Source organism: Miniopterus schreibersii (assembly GCF_964146895.1).
Source record: "Miniopterus schreibersii genome assembly, chromosome: 10".
Taxonomy (NCBI): Eukaryota; Metazoa; Chordata; class Mammalia; order Chiroptera; family Miniopteridae; genus Miniopterus; species Miniopterus schreibersii.
Genome location: NC_138110.1, coordinates 38,694,754 through 38,715,685, shown reverse-complemented (window position 1 = coordinate 38,715,685; position 20,932 = coordinate 38,694,754). Strand labels below are relative to the sequence as shown.

Below are 20,932 nucleotides of genomic sequence, written 5' to 3'. Positions count from 1 at the left end.
AATTATTAATTTCAATGGGTTAAACCTGAAAAGAAACAGCAATTGAGCTATCGACTGTTAAAGGTGTACATATTTTTGGGACACCCTATATATTAGGAAACTCCAGTCATGACCCTAATTCACGTTTCTTCGTCTGTTTTTCTCAAGCCCTGAACAGAGTAGAACTGCTGTGCTTACAGCTGCTCAGTTTAAGGGCATGGGTGAGAGCAAAAAGACCTCCGTCCTGCCAGCTGCCTCTTTGAAATAGCCCTAATGGGGAATTCAAACAATTTTAAATTCAATAAACATTTATAACAATCGTACGTGTTTGATTGTTTTTGTTGCCCATAACTATGACAACAAAAAACTAACTGCATTAAAAAACAAACATGTTTTTTCTTCAATAGCCATGAACTTAGAAACTTGGAATGGAGGCTACTTTGTTTTCTATAATAATTTATCCCTTTTTCTTTTTTATTGAATTTATTGGGGTGACATTGGTTAATAAAATTATATAGAATTCAGGTGTACAATTCCATAATACATTATATGTATATTGTATTGTGTGTTCTTATTAAAAAGTAGTACCTATCCATGCTATAAAATACTGAAAATACTAATCATCAAGAAAAACATTACAATTACAATCCCACTATCCAAAGATAACCACTGTTAAGAGCTTGCTATGTCTCCTTCCAAACAATGCCATATGCCCATATATGAGCACTTCAACAAAAATGGGGTCCTACTGTATACATTGCTTTATAATCTGCTTAACACCTTTCCATGTCAAAAAATCATTCCCAACTTATTAATCATCGAATACCATGCTATTGCTGCACATTTAAGTCAATCCTATTTTTTATTATTCTAATGTTGTAATGGTTATCCTCGAATATATTCTCTTTTCATGTTCATGATGTTTTTGCAACATTCAGGATAAATTCCCAGAAGTGCAACTGCTGTTCAAAGATACATGCATTGAAGTTTGCAAATGATTATAAAATTGCCTCCCAGAGGTTATGCTGACTCACCCTCTGCTATGGACTACATGTCTGTCTCCCCCCAAAATTCACATGTTGAAACCCTAACTCCAGATGGTATTAGGAGGTGGGGCATTTAGGAGGAAATTAGGTCATTGTAAGAAGAAACCTGAGAGAGCTTGTTTCTCCCCTGTCCCTCCCTCCCTCCCTCCGTCTCCCTCCTTCCCTCTCTCTCATTCTCTCTGTGTGTCATGTGAGGACAAAGCAAGAAAGCAGCCATCTGTAAACCAAGGAGAGGCCCTCACCAGGACCCAACCATGCTGGCACCCTGATCTTGGACTTCCCAGCCTCCAGAACTGTGAGAAATAAATTTCTGTTGGGGCTGAAGGGACAGCGCAGAATAGAGGAGATGCTAGTCAAAGAAATATAGACCAAAAAGAAAAAAGTAAAATCACCCAGCCTATAGTATTTTTGTTATAGCAGCTCAACTAACTAGGACACCCCCCTTTACAGCTCTAACACTGTGTGATTCTAAGCCAAGGGCCTGCACATTAGGAACAAGGCAGGCACATACTATTTATTAATGCACTCTTTCTTTCTCCAACTTTCATTCATAAGGTGGCATCATTTGGACCTCCCGTGCTGGTGTATTCTTACATTGTCCTACCTGCCAACAAAGGAGGCAAGATGGAATGAAATCCTGAGGCAGTCCTGGCAGAATTGTGGCTCTGTTACACATGGGCCTCCGGGGAGCAGCCGAGCCAGTGAGTGTGTGTGTGTATTTGTCGTGTGTGTGTGTCTACACGTGTGCGTGAGTCTATGTCTCTGTGTGTGTACATGTATGGGTGCATGGGTGTATGTAGGAAGGGGTCTCACAGCAACTCCTAGGGGAAAAATTACAGACTGTACAATTGCAGACTGCAGTCCCTATTAAAGGACTATTTGCCACAGGGTCTGGTTTGAAAACTGTAGTGACACATAATTATTCTTACAGGATTTATGATTTATATCTCACAAGATTTATAAGCACAAATACTGCCTCTTGGAGTTGTGGGCAGGTTTTTCGTTTGTGCACACTCTACTGTCCCTAAGAACCTTGATGAAGAAAGCATTTTACCAGAAGCATATAAAATGTTGGCATGGATTATAAAACTGCTGTTATTGAGATGAAGGCTAATTAAATTAAATCACTTGTTTTTCAAATAGAGCATGCATTATTGAGGGAACATCTGCTCCCTGAAAAACTCAGTTTATCTGTTCATAAGAGCCTTGGGCTGAATTATTGAAAACTCTCTGTGTTATACTGACACCCAGTGGACCTATAAACAGTTTCCAAACATGAAAATAACAAGCGACCAAGATACCAAGGTTCGCATGTTGACTATTGGCAATGGCCTCAACAGTAATACCTTACCATGGTAAAGTCAACATCTGCTTTACAGTTTACAAGGACTTCTAGATATATTAACTCGATACTTACAGGAGATTCCTAGATTTTATATTTTGGTCCATTACTGGTGAATTTGGTCCCCAAAGAGTCTTACTCCCTTTTCTCCTTCCTTCCTCCTTTTCTTAGACCTTTCTCCCCCCTCTTTCCTCTTCCTCTGACTCACAGAAGGCCACATGCCCAACAAAGTTCAACCCCAAAATTACTTGGGCTCAAGAACCCTGTGACGATACTCTTTGTCACAGAGCATAAATTAAAGTTGGAGTCAGCAAACTATGGCCTGTGGGCCAATTCCCTGCCTGCTGCCTCGTTCTGAAAACAGCATTTTGTTTGCACACAACCATTTCTGTCCGCCTATGCACTGTCTCTGGCTGCTTCCATGAGGCAAAGGCAGAATTGAGTAGTTGTGACAGAGACTGTATGGCCCACAAAGACTAAAATATTTATTCTCTGTCTCTTGTTTGCTGACTCCTGATTTAAAGTAAGGCCGCTTGGGTCCCAACCTCTGGAACTTGCAAGCTGGGGTACCCAAGGCTGTACATACGAGGCAGTGTCCCTGGCTAGATAGAAAGGACCCTGTTACCATTTTTTCTGTAAAGTTCCATTTTTCAAGGCACTTTCATAACTGGTTCTTCCCATTTGGACTCATCCCTTCTTCCCATTTCCCATTTCGTTCACTGGCCCGAGATTCTCAACATGTGGCCCCATTCATGCTTAAATGAAAATCTTGTCACCTTCAGTGAGGTTCTGACAATCCCTGAAGACCAACAAGGGCCTGGAAGAAACCAGTTCCAATTTCCAACAGCGCCCTGCTTGAAAGACCACTGTTCTCCGCAGTTCAGGCCTGGACCCTGCCGTAGTCTTCTGGGGGCCTCCTGCAGCCTCCACTGTCACAGCAGTTACCCTCCCCGCCCCCCCAGGCACCTCCCTCCTCCCCCAGAAGGACCAAGGCTGGATGTGCAGCTGAGCCTTCAGAGACAGGCTGAAGGGACAGCGCAGAACAGAGAAGATGCTAGTACTCAGAAATATAGACCAAAAAGAAAAATGGAAAAGAACTGTAGGTCACCTGGGTCCCCAGACAACAAGTGAGGCAGGCTAGAAGAGCTATGGGTCTTATTTCTAACAAATATGAGAAAAAAAGAGATTCTAGTATAAGCCCCTTGCCAGGCCACAGTCCAAAGTGACTGAGACTCCAAACTAATGTGCAGGACATACGCCTTTGATGTCAGGTCTGGGGAGTGTTACATTTCACACGACCAGCCGAGCCTGTGAAAAGGCCAGAAAGGGGCTGTACTGACACAGAGGGACAGGGGTAGGAGGTGTGGTCTATAATAAAGCAGAAGTTCCGTAGATTCCTATGCATAAGGTGGTATAGGCACGGCCTGCGGGTGTCAAAGATCAAAAATCCTGTCCTGAAAAAGCCAAATACTTCAGGATATCACTTACATGTGAATCTTAGAAAACGAGTCCGACTCACAGAAACAGAGAGTATAAAAGTGGTTGCCAGGGGTTGGGGGGGGGGAATAGAGAGGTTGGTAAAAGGGCACAATTTTCAGCTATAAGGCGAGTAAGACCCTGGCCAGTGTGGCTCAGGTTGGAGAGTCATCCGTATACTGAAAGGCTGCAGGTTCAATTTCGGGCAGAGCACGTACCTAGGCCGTGGGCTCCATCCCTGGTTGGGGCGCACACAGAAGGAAACCAATCAGTGTTTCTCTCCCATATTGATGTTTCTCTCTCTCTCTCTCTCTTTCCCCCTTTCTCCCCCTTCTCCTCTCTCTAAAATCAATAAGCATATCCTGGAGGAAGGGTTAAAAGAAAAGATGAATAAGGTTTGAGGACCTACGGTGACCACAGTTGATAGCACTGTATTATATAACTGAAATTTGCTAAGAAAGTAAAATTTCAACGTTCTTACTATAAACAAGTAAATATGTGAGGTGATGGGCATGTTAATTAACTAGATGGTGGGAATCTTTCACAATGTACACATATTTCAAATCACCACAATGTACACTTTGAATATCTTCAAATTTTATTGGTCAACTATACCTCAATAAAGCTAAAAAAACAAAAAACCCTTTCTTTTATCATCCCTGGCCTCATGGACTCCTCTCCCAGGAACTACCATAATCACCACACCAACACCAATCAGATTTTATTTAGTATTATGTCCATTCAGTGGCTTTCAGCAAGTTTCCTGAGGAATTTTGGAAGTTGGCCTTATTATCCCCCAAAAGTAATTTCTACATATATACTTACAGCATTCCTCTGGAGAGAAAACAGTATGGGAAAATGTCAAAAACACATGAATTTCAGTGCTATCTTTCCTCTGTGAGCAAATAAGACTTTTTATAAAACTACAAGAGTCACTCAAAATGAAATATGAACACATGAAAACATTTTTGGGAAATTCCAACCACCAGTAGTTTTGATGAAAGGGAATATCTCACTTAAAAACAAATAACCAATCATTAAAAGGGAGTACAATCTGGACCCTAATTGATTGTCTTACTGTTCATTTCTTTAGGGACAGGGCTGAGTTAATTTGGAAGTTTTATCAAAGATATTTGTTATGGTTCTCCATAAAGACCCTCAATGGAAAATTAAGGGGTGGGGGCTTCTCCCTCATCTATTTTGAAATCTCTGGTCACAAAGGTGTTGTGGAATAAAATTTTTAACTTAGAACTTCTCATACTTGAAAACTTGAGAGTTAAAAGTGGCCTGTAGGTTAAAAATTACTTTCAAAGTGTTTTTATTTAAACATGTAGCCTGGTAATTCAGGATCTGGAAGATGATGTCTGAGTCTCCAATGAAATCATACCCAAGTCTGTCCTCAGTGATGGTTCAAGAATCTAGTTCAAAGGGTGCCCTGTTCTCACTGTGCTACCTACCAGATGAAACAGGTCACAGGGTTCTCTTAGGATCATGTTTGAAAATACAGAAAACCTTCAGCAAAGGACTTCAACATCTACTAGAAAAATCACTTCCACATTCTGCAATGGCTTGGCAACAGCAATAGCTGCCACGTAATGACAAGCTTGTAGCTGGAACCCAGTACTATCTTTCCCAAGACAGAAGCCTTCAAGGGCATCATCCAACAGTTGGTGGTAATAACCGGTTGCCAGGAAAACATCCTGGAGGAGCCTGATTCCATCAGGTTACTCGGTGGTGTCAATATAGGATGTGGCAAGACACTGAAGGACACAGCAGATGTGGCCTCTCTGCAACATATGAAATGAAGTGCCAGGTTCTGTAACTTGTTTGAGAGGGAATCTGGGTTTCTGCTGTGCTGCAGGCTATGACAATCTAAATGAGCATAGGCTCTGCGCCATATGCTACTAAGTACCAATTTTGGATACACCCTCCAGATCCCCATCATCCCCAATCCACGATGACCTCTGGGACTCCAACCATCTTCCTGCTGTTGTTTTCATTTTTAGCAGAACCCAATCTCGGCCATCTCCGCACAAGCACACAGTCACAAAGCAAAGCTAGACTTTGGTTTCCTAATGATATCATCAGGTTGCCAAGCCCAGTAAGAAACAGCAGCCACAGCAAACACACCCAGCCCAGGCACACACGAAGGGACACTGGTGCTATGTCCTTGCTGTTTGCCATCTGTAACTCCCCTTTGCCAAGGGCCTGAGGCAAATTCTGAGCTGTGCCACAGTTATTAACCACAACAGCAACTAGTAACTATAAGATACTGAGATCTTGGACAAGAAGCTTAATTAAGTTCACATCATGTGTGTGGCTATGAAACCACCTAAGGAAGTCCAGGAGATAGATGTGAAAAGATGTCAAGAAGTTTAACAAGGGGACTGAAAGGGATATGATCACGGATCTTCTGAAATTAGTGGAGCCTGTATCATGGGAGTTCACGGGACAACAGTGTCTGGTGGTTCTCAAAATTCTCCTGTCAGAGGACCACTTCTTCCAGGGAAAGAATCATGAGAACTTTTGACTTCACCCAGTTCTACTAATCACTCCCCAGCTCCCCATAAGAAAGCAATAAAAGTATAAAGAATTCCATCAACAGATGAATGGATAAATAAAATGTGGTATATAATGTGGTATACATACCAAAGGTGGTACACATACAACAGAATATATACAGTCTTAAAAAAAATGAAATTCTGACACATGCTACAACATGGATGAACCTTGAAGCATTACACTAAGTGAAATAAGCCAGTCACAAAGGGACAAATATTATATGATTCCACTTAAATGGGGTACCTAGAATAGGCAAATTCACAGATATAAAAAGGTAGAACTACCCTGGCAGGTATGTTCAGTGGTTAGAGCATCGCCCCACATACCAAAGGGTTATAGGTTCGATTTCCAGTCAAGGGCACATACCTGGGTTGCAGGTTCAATCCCTGGCCCCGGTTGGGGTGTGCATGGGAAGCAACCAATCGATGTGTCTCTCTGGCATCAATGTTTCTCTCTTAATCTCTCTCTCTCCCTCTCTTCCTCCCTCCCACTCTCTCTCTAAAAATCAATGGAAAAAATATCCTTGGGTGAGGATTAACAAAAGAATAAAAAATAAAAAAGTAGAAGAGTGGTTTACCAGGGGCTAGAGGTAAGTGTGCATGGGGAGCTAGGATTTAATGGGGACAGAATTTCTGTTTAGGGTGACGAAAAAGTTCTAGAAATAGATGGTGGTAATGCTTGCACAACAGTGTGAATGTCCTTAATGCTACTGAATTGTACACTTAAAAACTGTTAATCGCCCGGCCGGGCGTGGCTCAGTGGTTGAGCATCGACCTAGGATCCAGGCGATAGGGGTTTGATTCCCGGTCAGGGCACATGCCTGGGTTGTGGGCTTGATCAATGACTCTCTCATCATTGATGTTTCTATCTCTCTCTCTCCCTCTCCTTTCCTCTCTCTGAAATCAATAAAGATATATTAAAAAATAAAAAAATAAAATAAATAAATATAAAAAATAAAAACTGTTAATAAATGACAAATGTTATGCTATGTGTATTTTACATACAAAAAATAAGTATGAACAATGCTTTTAAGGGAACATTACTAAGGTAATGTTTAAAAGACTAGTATTATTTTTTTTTCTAGCTATTTTTATTTTTAAATTTTTTTAAATTTATCTTTATTGTTGAGAGTATTACAGGTACTCTCAACAATAAAGATAAATTTTAAAAAATAAAAGACTAGTATTAATAAGTAAATAATTCACATCAGAAATTATAGGATAATTGGTCAGCTACACTGTGAGAATGGATGACACATGTTAATCAGCACTGTTCACCCAGTTCACAATCTGACAGTGAATTCCCTCATTCTAGTCCAATCCCTTGCTTCTGTGGAGGAATAAATTCAACCACTTGGAGTCAGAATTATTTAGCTGCATATTAGAGCTATGACAGGCCTTGTGAATTCAGGGCCCATATCTGTTTAAATGAAGACCCAGTTCTCAATGAATTATCCAGCATAACAATTGAGTGTAAAGTACTCTCACACATAAAATCCCAAAAGTACCTTTATTTTATCAAGTTAAAGATACCGTATGATTTAATGAAGTACTCCTTCGGATTAGTTAAGCATCTTGAGTGGAATATTCTTTTAGCATTTGGACTATGATAGAATCAGGTCAGGGAAATTAATCTACACCTATGTTCCCAGGGTCTCTCCTTCATAAGGCCTCTTAATACTCGTTTTTTCCTCTTTAGTTTTATATTTTGGGAGAAGATTATTAATATTTATACTGGACATGTTCTCAAAGCTTCTCCAAAGTGCTAAACACAGGGATGACTTAGCAATTAAGCAGTTAATCTGATTACTGGGGAAGTTGGGCAGATAACTTGGACCACAAGGCGAATGACTTGGCCAGATCATTCAGTTGGGATGTTTGCCTTACTCATATAAATCTTAGCTTCATTTTCTATTCATTTGGTGCATAATTTCAGGAGAGGCATGATGTTCTCAAAAATTTATCTAGGTGAGGCAGGAATGAATGGCCAATTCAGATAATAATTTTGGCTGAAAAATGTCATAGCCTTTGAGATTTCTTTTAAATATATCTGAAAAGCTGTCTTAATAGAATCATAACAATGACTATGATATATGGTATGATTTGGACCCTGGATCAGAATGGGGGTGGAGAGAGGGATATTACTGAGAAAACTGGCAAAATCTGAATATGATCTGTAGATAAGATATTAATATTGTATCAGTGTTAATCTCCTGATTTTGCTAATTGTACTGTAGTCATGTAAAAAAGTGTCCTTGGTCTTAGAAAATACACGCTAAAGAATTTAGAAATAAAGAAAAGCAGCATCTTACTCTGAAATCTGAAGCTTACTCTCAAATGTTTCAGAAAAAAATTTATATATATCATTACATATAAAGAAAGAATGACAGAAGTGTGATAAAATAATAATTAGGAAATCTGAGTAAAGAGTGTGGAAGTTTTTTACATTATTTCTAACTTCTATAAGGAAATAATTTCAAAGTAAAAATTCATTAAAAATTTTTAAAGTTTATTTAAAAACTCATTCATAGTGGTCCTATGATCTAAAACAAAGCCAAATTAATATGGTATCATACATTGTATATCTCAACTAATTTCAATATTATATTAGTGGCATTATTAACCAGAAAAATACTGCTCGAGTTCTATTTGATTATAAAAGCATTGAATCTCAAGGGCAGAAGGGAACAAAGAGACCAAACAACTCAAATAAACATCCGTGTTTCCCAATGTAAAACCATAAGAAATTATGTAATGTAAAAAGGAAGCAGGTGTGAGTCATGAAGCATAGAAGAGGTTCTACCTTGAACTGCTGTTGAGCTCCACCCAGCCCAGTTTCCATGACACACGAAGCAAAAGTCCACCAATTAACATCTGCCACCTGAAAACAATAAGGACCAGTTTGAATTTTTTAAATTTTTATTTATCTTTTTCCAGTCTGAATTTAATACAGTGCCATGGTCTCAAAAGCCATCGCCCCGGAAGATCTGTCAGCTGACACAAATATACACATCCAATCCTTAATATGACTTTTTTCTCCCACTCTCTCCTAATTATCATCTCAATTCTCAGACATGTCCTTCCCAACTTCTACTTATTCCCTTGAATTCAGCTGTACCATTAAGTGCTGACATTGGGACTCTTCTTATTTTAGACTTTCCCTCAGGTTCCTTTTAAATATATTTGAAAAGCTGTCTTAATAGAATCATAACAATTAACGTGATGTATGCTATGAATTGGACCCATTGGCTCTGCACTGATAATTCCCAAGTCCCCCTTTTCATCCAGATAACCCACAAGCTCCCAAATGTAACATAAACCATTACCTTGAACTTCCCCCTTCTCGTCCCGATCATCCTCCCACTGCCCCCAATCAGCCAAACCAGAAAGCTAGATGTCATCCTAGCTCTTCCATCCTCACCTCCCTCATTTACTTGCAAAATTCTAATGATTTTATCCCCATAACAGTTCTCAAATCTGAAGCCTTTCCTTCCATCCCTTATGCCTCTGCCTAATTCAGATTCATTATCTCACACTCTAAGTACAGCATTTAGTCCCCTCTCTCCAGGGTTGTCCCACCCATCCAGTCTCTACCTTGAAGTCAAAGGATTTGTTCTAAAATGCTGGCTTAATTGTGCTACTGGCTTGTTTTAAAAATAGTCTAGCCCTAGCCCATTTGGCTCAATGGTTAGAGTGTCAGCCTACAGACTGAAGGGTCCAGGGTTCAGTTTCGGCCAAGGGAATGTACCTCAGTTGTAGGCTCAATCTCCAGCCCTGGTCAGGGTACATGCAGGAGGCAACCAAGTATCCTAAGGTGAGGATTAAAAAATAAATTTAGCCCGGCCAGGCATGGCTCAGCAGTTAAGCGTCGACCTAGGATCCAGGTGATCAGGGTTCGATTCCCGGTCAGGGCACATGCCCAGGTTGTGGGCTGCAGCCGATCAATGACTCTCTCATCATTGATGTTTCTATCTCTCTCTCTCCCTCTCCTTTCCTCTCTCTGAAATCAATAAAGATATATTTAAAATAAATAAATAAATAAATAAATAAATAAATAAATTTAAAAAATAATCGATTCTCCCCAGTGCTACAGGTAGCAGCTCTCAGCCTCTTTTCTGCCACAACATACTAGGTGTCACGAGGCTCACATGAGACACCCTTCCTCAGCATGCAGAGCTTAGGGGGAACACAGGTTATAAAATAAACACCCCTCCCTTTCCCACTGCAGAAAGCACAGCAAAATACCAAAGGAATGAGAAGGGAACTATGGGCATAAATGTATCCTGTTTCATTCTAATCGCTTTTTTATTTCAGGTGAGTCATTCATAAATTTCAAAACTTTATTTTTAGCTATGACTTGAGACACTACCTCAGACATGATTACAGCACACCTCTGTATTGCGACACCACAGTTGAGAACCCCTGGCCTACAGGATGAAGTCATTCATGTGTGACACACAGGCCTTCTGGAATTTGCACCTGCCCCTCTCCAGGATCAGCTCCTATGTGTCTGCCATGGGCCGCCACATTCCGGCCACACTGAAAGGCCTGCAGCCTCGGGCGGGAATGTGCCAGGCGATCTCATACTTCTGTCCTCCTGACCCATATTGTTCTTCCCATCTCCTCGTGTGCTGGTGAACACCTGCTTACTCCGTAAGATCCAGTTTTTAAGCCTCCCTTGCGAAGCCTTCACTGACAGGCAGAACAGACAGATATGGGTCGTGCTCTCCAACAGCTTGGTCTAGAGAGTGGTTTTCAACCAGATAATTTTCCTCCCCAGGGGATATTTGGCAGTATCCAGAGACAGTTTTGGTTGTCACAACTGGTAGGAGGGGAGGGTAGGGTTGCTACCGGCACCTGGTGAGTAGTAACCAGGGAAGCTGCTGAACTTCCGACAATGTGCAGGACAGTCCCCATAACAAAGAATTACATTTGGGAAAACTTCTCTTTACAAGGGAAAGATCTTTGCGAAAAGCAAGATCAGGGGCTAGAAAGCAAGTTTAGGAATTGTTAGAGTAATTTGAGAGATAATAGTGGCCCAGGAAGGGGCAAGTGGATGAAGAAGGTGGACAGATCCTAACCAGATTTAGGAGGCCCTGGTGGTTAACTGCATGTTAGGAATGAAGGAGAAAATGGAATCAAGAATAACTACCAGGTTTCTGAGTGGGGAAACTGGATAGACCGTATCATTCACTGCAGATAAATTTAAGGGACAGGCAAAAGAGAAAAGCCAGTTCCACAAGGGTATGTCTAGAAGTGTCTAGATCAGTACACGTGTGGGAGGCAACTAATTGATGTGGCTCTCTCACATGGACGTTTCTCTCTCCCTCTTTCTCCCCACCGTCTCTTCCACTCTCTCTAGGATCAATGGAAAAAATATCCTCGAGTGAGAATTAAAACAACAAAATAGACCCTAGAAAAATAACTAACCCTGGCCGGTGTGGCTCAGTTGGTAGAGCATAGTCCCACGCACCAAGAGGTCACCAATTGAATTCCCACTCAGGGCACATGCCCGGGTTGCGGGTTCAATCTCCAGTTGGGTTGCCTGGGGAGGGGGGTTACTGATTGATATTTCTCACATGGATGTTTCTCTCTCTAAAATCAATTTTTTAAAAAACATTTTTAAAAAGAAAAATAATTTCATATATTATATTAACAACGCAAAGGCAAAAGAAGGATTATAAATAAAACATAATAAATGGGAGCCCTAGCAGGGTGGGTCAGGTGGTTGGAGCACCGTCTGGTACACCAAAAGGTTGTGGGTTACATTCCTGGTCAGGGCACATAGGTAGGTTGTGGGTTCAGTCGAAGTGCGTATGGGAGGCAACTAGTCAATGTTTCTCTCTCTTTTTCTTCCTCTTTCTCTCTCTTTCCCTTGCTCTATCTGTAAAAATTATAAAAATATATCCTCAGTGAGGATTTAAAAAAGACAACAACAACAATAAATGAGGCCAATATAAATGAAACTATTAGGGGAGAGATGATTTCTTCACATTGCACCATACACTAAAATAAATGGGCAATGATTAAAATTGAATAAAGCTTTAATGAAATGTAGGTGAATATCAGCATAATCTTGTGATGGAGAAGAATAAATGTAAAAGTAATGGTGACTCACAAAATAAACTATCAATATATTTTTCTATATAAAAGTAAAACATTTAACAAATGAAAAGAGGAGGGTGATGAGGTGAAAAAGAGAAATCTACATAGTTCCCAGACCACTGACCTGACCCTACGCCACGTTTCCTTTCTATCTTCTTTCTAATAACAGCGCCCTTCTCACAAGACCACACAGTGGACTCATCTTATGTGCTCTCTGTAGCTTCATCCTTATGTTCAAATGATACATTCTCTATGATGCCACTTTTCAAAATATTTAACTAATCAAAATAATTATAAACAAAATAAAAAGGCAAAGAACAAACAAATTGCAAACAAATAAAAAATTCCAATAAACATAATGGATAAGTGGTTTGCGTCATTAAAATACGAAGAATTCATTAAACTGCTAAAAAAAAAATACTGAAACCCCTGTAAAAGTAAAAGGGTAAAAGGCACAAACAGACAATTCATTGGGGGGAAAAAGACCCAAGTGCGTAATAAATATAAGAAAACTGTCCAACTTGATGAATAATCTAAGAAATGATAAGATAAAACAATGTGATACCATTTTTGGCTCATAAAATCAGCAGAGAGAAGAAAAAATAGTCATAGTTTGAGTATAATATTATAGAAACATTCATATACAACCTGGGTGACAATGTAAACTGATAAAACATTTTTGGAAAAAAATTTGTTAATATTCAAGAATAATACTAAAGAAGTTCATATTCTTTAACCCAAATTTCTTATGTAGGAATGAATCTATGCCAAAGAAATAGTTGGGAATTTGGCAGAGTTAAATACAAAAAATGTCTGATAACTTTGTTGTATTTATACCACCCAAATGAGACACAATTTAAATGCCCATTAAGATGATAGTTGAATAAATTACAGTATGTCTATTTGATGAAAAATCTATGCAGTCACTAAAAATATTTTAAAGATAAAGGGTAAAGAGGGTCAAATATATGGTGACAGAAGGAGACTTGACTTTGAGTGGCAAACACACAATGCAATACACAGATGACATATTATAGAATTATACACTTGAAACCTATATAATTTTATTAACCAATGTCACCCCAATACATTTAATTAAAATTTTTTTTAATTTACATTTTAAAGAACATTTAATGATGCTGGTTGAACATTTCCTACAAATGAGTATAAAGTGCATAAAAAATACTCACCCTTGAAACAATGTAGGGTAGGTAAATTTCAAGACAGACAGGACAAACTGAAAAACAAATACCAGATTAATGGACATTTTCAAATTATAGAGAATAGATAGACCACATAATCAAAGAAATCTCTACTGAAGAAACATAAGCACACTAAAGTTTCAAAAAGGCCTTTCTCCACCAAAATCACACTGGGTAAAAAACAAAACAAAAAACCCCAAACACCTTCTGAGTCATGCTAAAAACAGTGGGCCTGCTTTCCCCTAGAGTCACCAGACCCTGACCACCTCAGCTGAGGAATGAACTGGCACCATAAGCAACGGGGGACAGCAGCTGGGTCTGATGTTGGGGCGGCTGACCACTCAGCATCTTCCCATACCCCAGAAGTGTCACATTGTAACTGCAGCCACTCCAGAGAAAACCAGACAAACCTCTGAATGCGGTCTGTTTTCTCAGGGTATCCACTTTATCTGCTATCTGGTTTACCTAAAAATCCAACCCCCTTCTTTGTTTCCCTTCAAATAAGAAGTTCATCCTAGGCACTGGCCAGGGAGCTCAGCTGGTGAGAGCATCATCCCAATACACCAAGGTTGTGGGTTCGATCCCCGATCAGGGCACATACAAGTATCGACCAATGAATGCATGCATAAGTGGAACAACGAATCAGTGTTTCACTCTCTCTCACTCTCTCTCTCTCCCTTCCTCTCTCTCTAAAATCAATAATTTTTTTTCTTTTTTAAAGTATATCCTTAGTCTCTCCTTTGTTTTCCTTCTACTTTTAGGGTTTTGTTGGTTTTTGCATTCTAAGAATTTTTTCTCTAATTCTGCTTAGATATCACAATTTTTGCTGTGCTTTAGCATTTTAAGCATTTTTTAAAAATCTTCATCTGAGGATATGTTTTTATTGATTTGAGAGGGAGAAACATCAATGCAAGAGAGAAACATCAATCATTTGCCTCCCATATGCGCCCAAACAGGGGATCGAACTTGCAACCTAGGTATGTGCCCTGACCGGCAATCAAACCTGCCACCTTTTGATGTAGGGGACAACGCTCCAACCAACTGAGCCACCCAGCCAAGGCTTAAGCATTTTTTTTAAAAAATCAACTCAGCTAAGGTCAACTTGTATTTCTATTATCTTTTCACCAGGCTTACAGCACTTTATGAATGGGGGGATTGTGTTGTGTCCTTCTGGATACCTTTTGCTATCTTTTTTCTATTTATTAAACACTTTAAGAATTTTTTTTAAAGTGTTTAATGGCTTTAGGAAGAACTCTACTGATTCTTCACATGCTCTAAAAAAAGGAATAAAATGGTGTTGGGCAAGTTTACATATCTATTTTCCCCTGTGGATTAGCCTACTCATAATTGCCCTTGTATGAGTTCCTAAATGTCACGGTTCTGGCTAATGGCCTGTGCACTGATATATATTTATTAGAAATGGTCTTCATTCTTCTCTGATCTATTTACTCAATAATTCAATATGTTTCTATTACTTTTCTCTGATATTTTCATTCTAAAACAGAGATAGAGAAAGGACTGAGTGAATATCTGGGCCATATCCTACATCACCCTTAACAACCTCAGGAAGGCAACAAATATTAACTTAGTTTATTGTGTGCTGAGCTTTGTCCTAGATATTGGGGAGATAGAAAATGCTGAAGCTCCCACTTCACCTTCCTAAAGAACTGTGAAAAAGAACAAAGAAATCTCTGCCAAAGGCTGTCCTAAACATTTCTCCTTTCTGCATTTCCTCCTATCACTGAAAAGTGTTGCTCAGAGAGAGGGCTATTTGGAAGAAGAGAGGTGAGTGTCTTAAGGAAAAAGAAGGAGCAATTTGGGAGCCTTTAAAAGGAGAAAAAATGTGGACTTTGCCTCCAGACTGAAGGCTTAATATCTGTGAGGGGAAGGACAGGTGGCTGCCTGGGCCCTAGGTCTGGTTACTGCTGGAACTTCCCACAGGATGGAGGAACATGCCACCTTGACTAGACCAGCCAGGCCGGGAAAGCCAGAGAGAGGACTTGCTGTTCAAACTCTGAATAAACATGAACCTTTCTTTTAAACAGTAATGAGACTAAGAAGTGAAACTAAGATGTGCAAGATTTTCTTAATGAATTTTTTATATTCTTTAAAAAAAATATATCTTTATTGATTTCAGAGAGAGGAAAGGAGAGAGACAGACAGACAGAAACGTCAATGATGAGAGAGTCATTGATCGGCCGCCTCCTGCACACCCCTGACTGGGGATCAAGCCTGCAACCTGGGCACATGCCTTGACCAAGAATCGAACCCTGAGCACCTGGATCCTAGGTCGATGCTCAACCGCTGAGCCACACCTGGCCGGGCACAAACATCATTTTGATTAATCCTTCTGACAACCCTATGAAGGGGACTTTTCAAACCCATTTTAAATTTAAAATATTTAGGTTCAGAGAGATTAAAATCCCAAAGGCCAAGTAAGTGGACCCAGGATGCAAACCCATCTCTGCCTCCCAGCAAGGAGGTATTGATGGATCCTTAAATGCCCATCACCATAACTAAAAATGAACTGGACAGGGGAACGGGCCTTCAGTAGCATCCTCTGAATTTACTGAATTCACTCGTACTAAGAAAGACAGTATAAGGAAATGCTGTTTGTTAATGGTTCTTTCCAGAGAGCAAGAGGGTTTGGGGGGTGGGGGGTAGGGGAGTGGCGGGGTAGAGGGAGCAGTAGAGACCCTATATTGGGAAAGGTGGTCCTGCGCCTGTATCACCACTTTGGCTAGTGTCCAGCCCAGAGTGCCCACCCTGGCCAACCTTTCCCTGCATGTACCAAACCCAAGGCCAGCTTCCCCCTACTAAGAAAACAAAAACATGCTGCTCCTGCTTTTCCGGCTCTTCATAAAAAGAGATCATGACATTACTTTAGACAAATTCAGTTTACATTTTTTTTTTTTTTAAATCCACAAAAACCTCTTGAATATACTGGAAGTGCCAGGGATGGCTCTAGATCTATAAATTGGTTTGGGAATCAGCGGTGTGAGGTGGAGATGGAGATGGACTGATCTCTTCTATTTAAAGCCCTCTGGAATCCTGCGGGGCTGGGGCATGTTCAGAAAAGGAGGTAGGATGGGTCCGATTTCTTCCCCTATTCTTCCTCCCCCGAGGGGTTGGAGCCAAAGCCTTCCTTTCCCTTAAAAGCAGTCCACACTGCCCAAAATTAAGTTCCTGCGAATTGGCCAGTCAAAAAAATCGGGCTTCCCAGGAGATGGACAGATGTTTTACAGGACAGGAAACGGGGCAGTATACAGTCCAACAAATGCTCTCTCTCACAGCGCATCCCGCCGAGTGTCGATTTCTTCTCCATCCCCAGGAGGGGAAAAAAATCAGAGAAAAAGCTGGAGGCAGCATTTGTTCCACCTACAGTATGGGCTCAAATCCCCCCCGTAGAATCCTCGCTTCCCCGCGCCCGTCCCCCTCACCTTGTTCGTGAGGTAAAAAGCCAGGTAGCTGGTGCAAAAGGTGAGGCCGACCAGGCACCTCCTCATGCACATCTGTCAACTTGCGGCCCTGCCCCGGAACCCCGCGGGACCCCCAGGACGCCGCCGGACGCCGCCGCCGCCGCCTGGGCCGCCACGTGGCTCCGAGCTCCGCCAATCGGCGAGGGGCCGCCCCCCGCCCCCGGCTCCGGCTCTTAAGGAAGCCGGGCACTGTGGGCGGGGTCTAGCGGAGGGGGCGGGGTCTAGCGGAGGTGGGCGGGGCGGCACCCGGCCCGGGGGCGACTCGGGAGGGGAACCTGGTCCGTCAGGGCTGCGACCTCCTGCAGAGAAGGAACCCCCCCCCCCCCCAGCAGTAGTAAAAATAAGCAGGAAATGGAAGAAGGGGGAAAAGCAGTTTACAGAACAGTTAAGGACATCCCGGTACATTTAAAGAAAAACGTTCATAGCTATCTCTATACTGTGGGACTAAAACGTTCTTTGGGGTTTACTGGATTTTCCCAGTGTTCTACATTGAGTCTATATTACTAATGCAAATGACACACAAAAAGCTAACTCTAACATGTTGTATGATTCCATTTATATGAAATACCCAGAATAGGCAAACCTATAGATCCTTCTATTGACAGAAGATAGAGTAGTGGTTGCCAGGGACTGGGAGGAGAGGGTGAGAGGAATGGAGAGTGACTGCTAAGGGGCATGAGTTTCTTTATGGGGTCATGAAATGTATTGTCTCAGGGTTCTGGAGGCTGAAAGTCCAAGATCAAGGTGCTGATGGGATTAGTTTCCTCTGAGGCCTCTGTCCTTGACTTGCAGATGGCTGGCCTCTTGCTGCCTCTTCACATGGTTGTCCCTCTGTGCACATGCATGCCCCTAGCATCTCTTTCTCTTCTTGTAAGGATACCAGTCGTATTGGATTAGGGTCCCATTCTAATTCATTTACTTTAGACACCTCTTTAAAGACCTTATCTCCAAACAATGTAACATTGTGAGGTACTGGGGTTTGGGATTTCAATATATGAATTTGAGGGGGACAGGATTCAATCCACAACAATTGCTTTTTGTGGCTGTATAATATTCCATTATAGGCATATACCATTATTCACTGATGGACATTGGGGTTGTTTCCATCTTTGGGGTATTGTGAATAGTGGCTCTATGAACATTCAGGCACTTGTATTTGTTTGAATACCTGTTTTCAGTTCTCTTGGGAATATACCTAGGAGTGGAATTGCTGGATCATATGGTAATTCTATGTTTAACTTTTTGAGGAACCACTAACTGTTTTCCACAGCAGCTGCACTATTTTACATTTTCACTGGCTATGTACAAGGGTTCTAATTTCTCCACATCCTCACCAACACTTAGCACATTCTCTCTCAGCTCTTTAACTCCATTATGTTATTTCTCCCACTGAATTTCTTTACTTCAATTTTATCAAAATTTCTTGTCCCTTAACTCCCTAAAAGACATCACCATTTCCATTTCCTTCCATGAACAGTATAAAGTATATAATTTATTATGTGTGACATTGAGCTCTCCAAATTTCAGTTTCCTGATCTATAAAATGGGGGCTAGCAATACCTCTTATAATTGTCTTAAGAGTTGAATGAGCAAATATATTTGAAGTGTTTGGTTCAACATAGTAAGCATTCAATAAATGGTAGCTATGATGGTGACTATTAAATTTCTATTTCAGCCCCTATTTTTTTCTCATAAATGCCAAGCTGCCTACTAGCCATTTTCAACTGCATCCATTCAGTTTATTTATTCACAAATATTTACTGAGTGCCTATTATATGTCAGACACCATGTTAGGCATTGATTACCACAGTGAGCAAAATAAACATGTTTCCTGCTCTCACAGAGAAAAAAGAATAGGCAAATAAATGTGTATTTACAAATTTTGATAGCTGCTATGTTCCACATGTTACTTAAATGTAACATATCCAAAATTAAGATTATCTTCATCTTTCCTCCAAACCAGATCCTCAGACACCACCATCTACCCAGTCAACCAATTGAAAGCAGAACTTACGTCAGCTCCTTGGTCTACACTGAGATGCCTTACCTCCCATTCTGGTCTACCCCAACTTAGTACAACTAACATCAGGCACCAAAATCCAAAAACACAACCTTGAAGATGGTTGGAATATTCAAGTCACCTTAAAGAAATTTTAAGTTTCTGAAACTTGAAATTAGACTGAAAGTATTAACACATTTAAAGAATGTCAATGGCCCTAGCCAGTTTGGCTGAGTGGTTAGAGTGCCGGCCCGTGGACTGAAGGGTCCCGGGTCCAATTCCATCCAAGGGAATGTACCTTGATTGCAGGCTCTATCCGGGCCCAGTCAGGGGGAGTGTGGGAGGCAGCCAATCGATGTGTCTCTCTCACATCAATGTTGTTGTTGTTTTTCTCTCTCTCTCCCTTCTACTCGCTCTGAAAAGCAATGGAAAAAATATTCTCAGGTTAGGAGGAGGGAGGGAGGGAGGATGGATGGAAGGAAGGAAGGAAGGAAGGAAGGAAGGAAGGAAGGAAGGAAGGAAGGAAAGAAGTCAATGGAAGTTCAGGTAACCCTCATCGTCAATCATCTCGCAAGTTTTCAGTCTCCAGCCACACCCTTCAATTCACCCTTCACAGAGCTGTCAGAATTATCTTTCTAGTAAGCAAATCTGAAAACATTATTTTCCCCATTTAAAACCTATTCCTGGTTCTTTATTGTCTAAACTCTGAAATCCTTTGCATTAAAATCTCTTGGACCTGACCCTCACCTGCATTCTCCAAACTAACCTTTTACTTGGTTTGCCCATGCCAAACCATTTGCCCCTTTCCAATGCATGCTGTATACAACTCCCCTTACCCTACAGCCCATCTCACTGATGCCTGCTCATCTTGAAAGACTGAGGTCAGTGTCATCTATTTTAATGAACCTACTCTGAATATCTGGGTAGATCTGACCTTTCCCTTCTTTACATTTCCATGTGCTTCTATCATAGCATCTTTAACACTTAAAACTTCATTGTACTTGTGTTTATGATTTCAAGGTCCTTGAGGACTGGCATCTATTTTTATTCATATTTAAAACTCCAATGTTAGGCACTTAAGGAAGCATTCAATAAAATTTGTTGAGTAAATGATCTAAATGAAGATCTAGATTCTTAGTTCTATTTTGAACTTCTTGTCCTTTTCTGGTATGTCTCCCAAAAGGCCCCTCATTGGCACATTTTTGTCAAGCAGTGCATTTCAGCCTTTCTTTCTAATCTGCTCTTTTCCTTTCAATCTTTTTTAGAAATTCTTGGCTTATCTAGTAGGAGGTTCCAAGTACAAATTGCCATTTATAAAAACAGTCACAGGGGTGTAAAGTATGGCACAGGGAATATAATATAGTCAGTAACACTGTAATAACTATGAATGGTGTCACATGGGTACTAGAGTTATCAGGGAGTCACTTTGTAAGGTATATAAATGTCTAATCATTATGTTGTACAACTGTAATGTAATATTGTATGTCAACTGTAATTGAAAAATAAAATTTAAAATACATATGGCAAAAACCCAACAAAACAAACAAAAAATAGCAGGAAACTCCAGTAACTTCTCTTGTTTGATCTGCTCTCCTGTTTCTTTCTTACCCAGAAGAGAGAGGTCCCATTTAATTTCTGGTTACAACCATCTGTCCTCATTATTTATACCTTTGAACACTAATTGTAATCCTTTAAACACTAAGAGGGAATACAGTTCCCACATGCATTCACAAACATAGACAT

At 40.6% G+C, this 20,932-nt stretch overlaps 1 protein-coding gene across 2 annotated transcripts in view; it reads right to left on the bottom strand.

The window, feature by feature from the left end:
• Window positions 1–17,314, bottom strand: part of TMEM241 (transmembrane protein 241) — a 106,621-nt gene extending 89,307 nt beyond the window's left edge. The window contains exons 1-3 of one of the 2 annotated variants that reach the window (XM_081149657.1): window positions 17,152–17,314; window positions 13,700–13,746; window positions 9,208–9,285 (exon numbers count right to left, since the gene is read on the bottom strand). In XM_081149657.1, the coding sequence (XP_081005783.1) occupies window positions 9,208–9,285; window positions 13,700–13,746; window positions 17,152–17,223 (197 nt within the window). In that variant the 5' untranslated portion in view covers window positions 17,224–17,314. The remainder of the gene's footprint in view (window positions 1–9,207; window positions 9,286–13,699; window positions 13,747–17,151) is intronic. The other variant, XM_081149658.1, reaches the window with a different exon arrangement.
• Window positions 17,315–20,932: the final 3,618 nt, after the last annotated feature.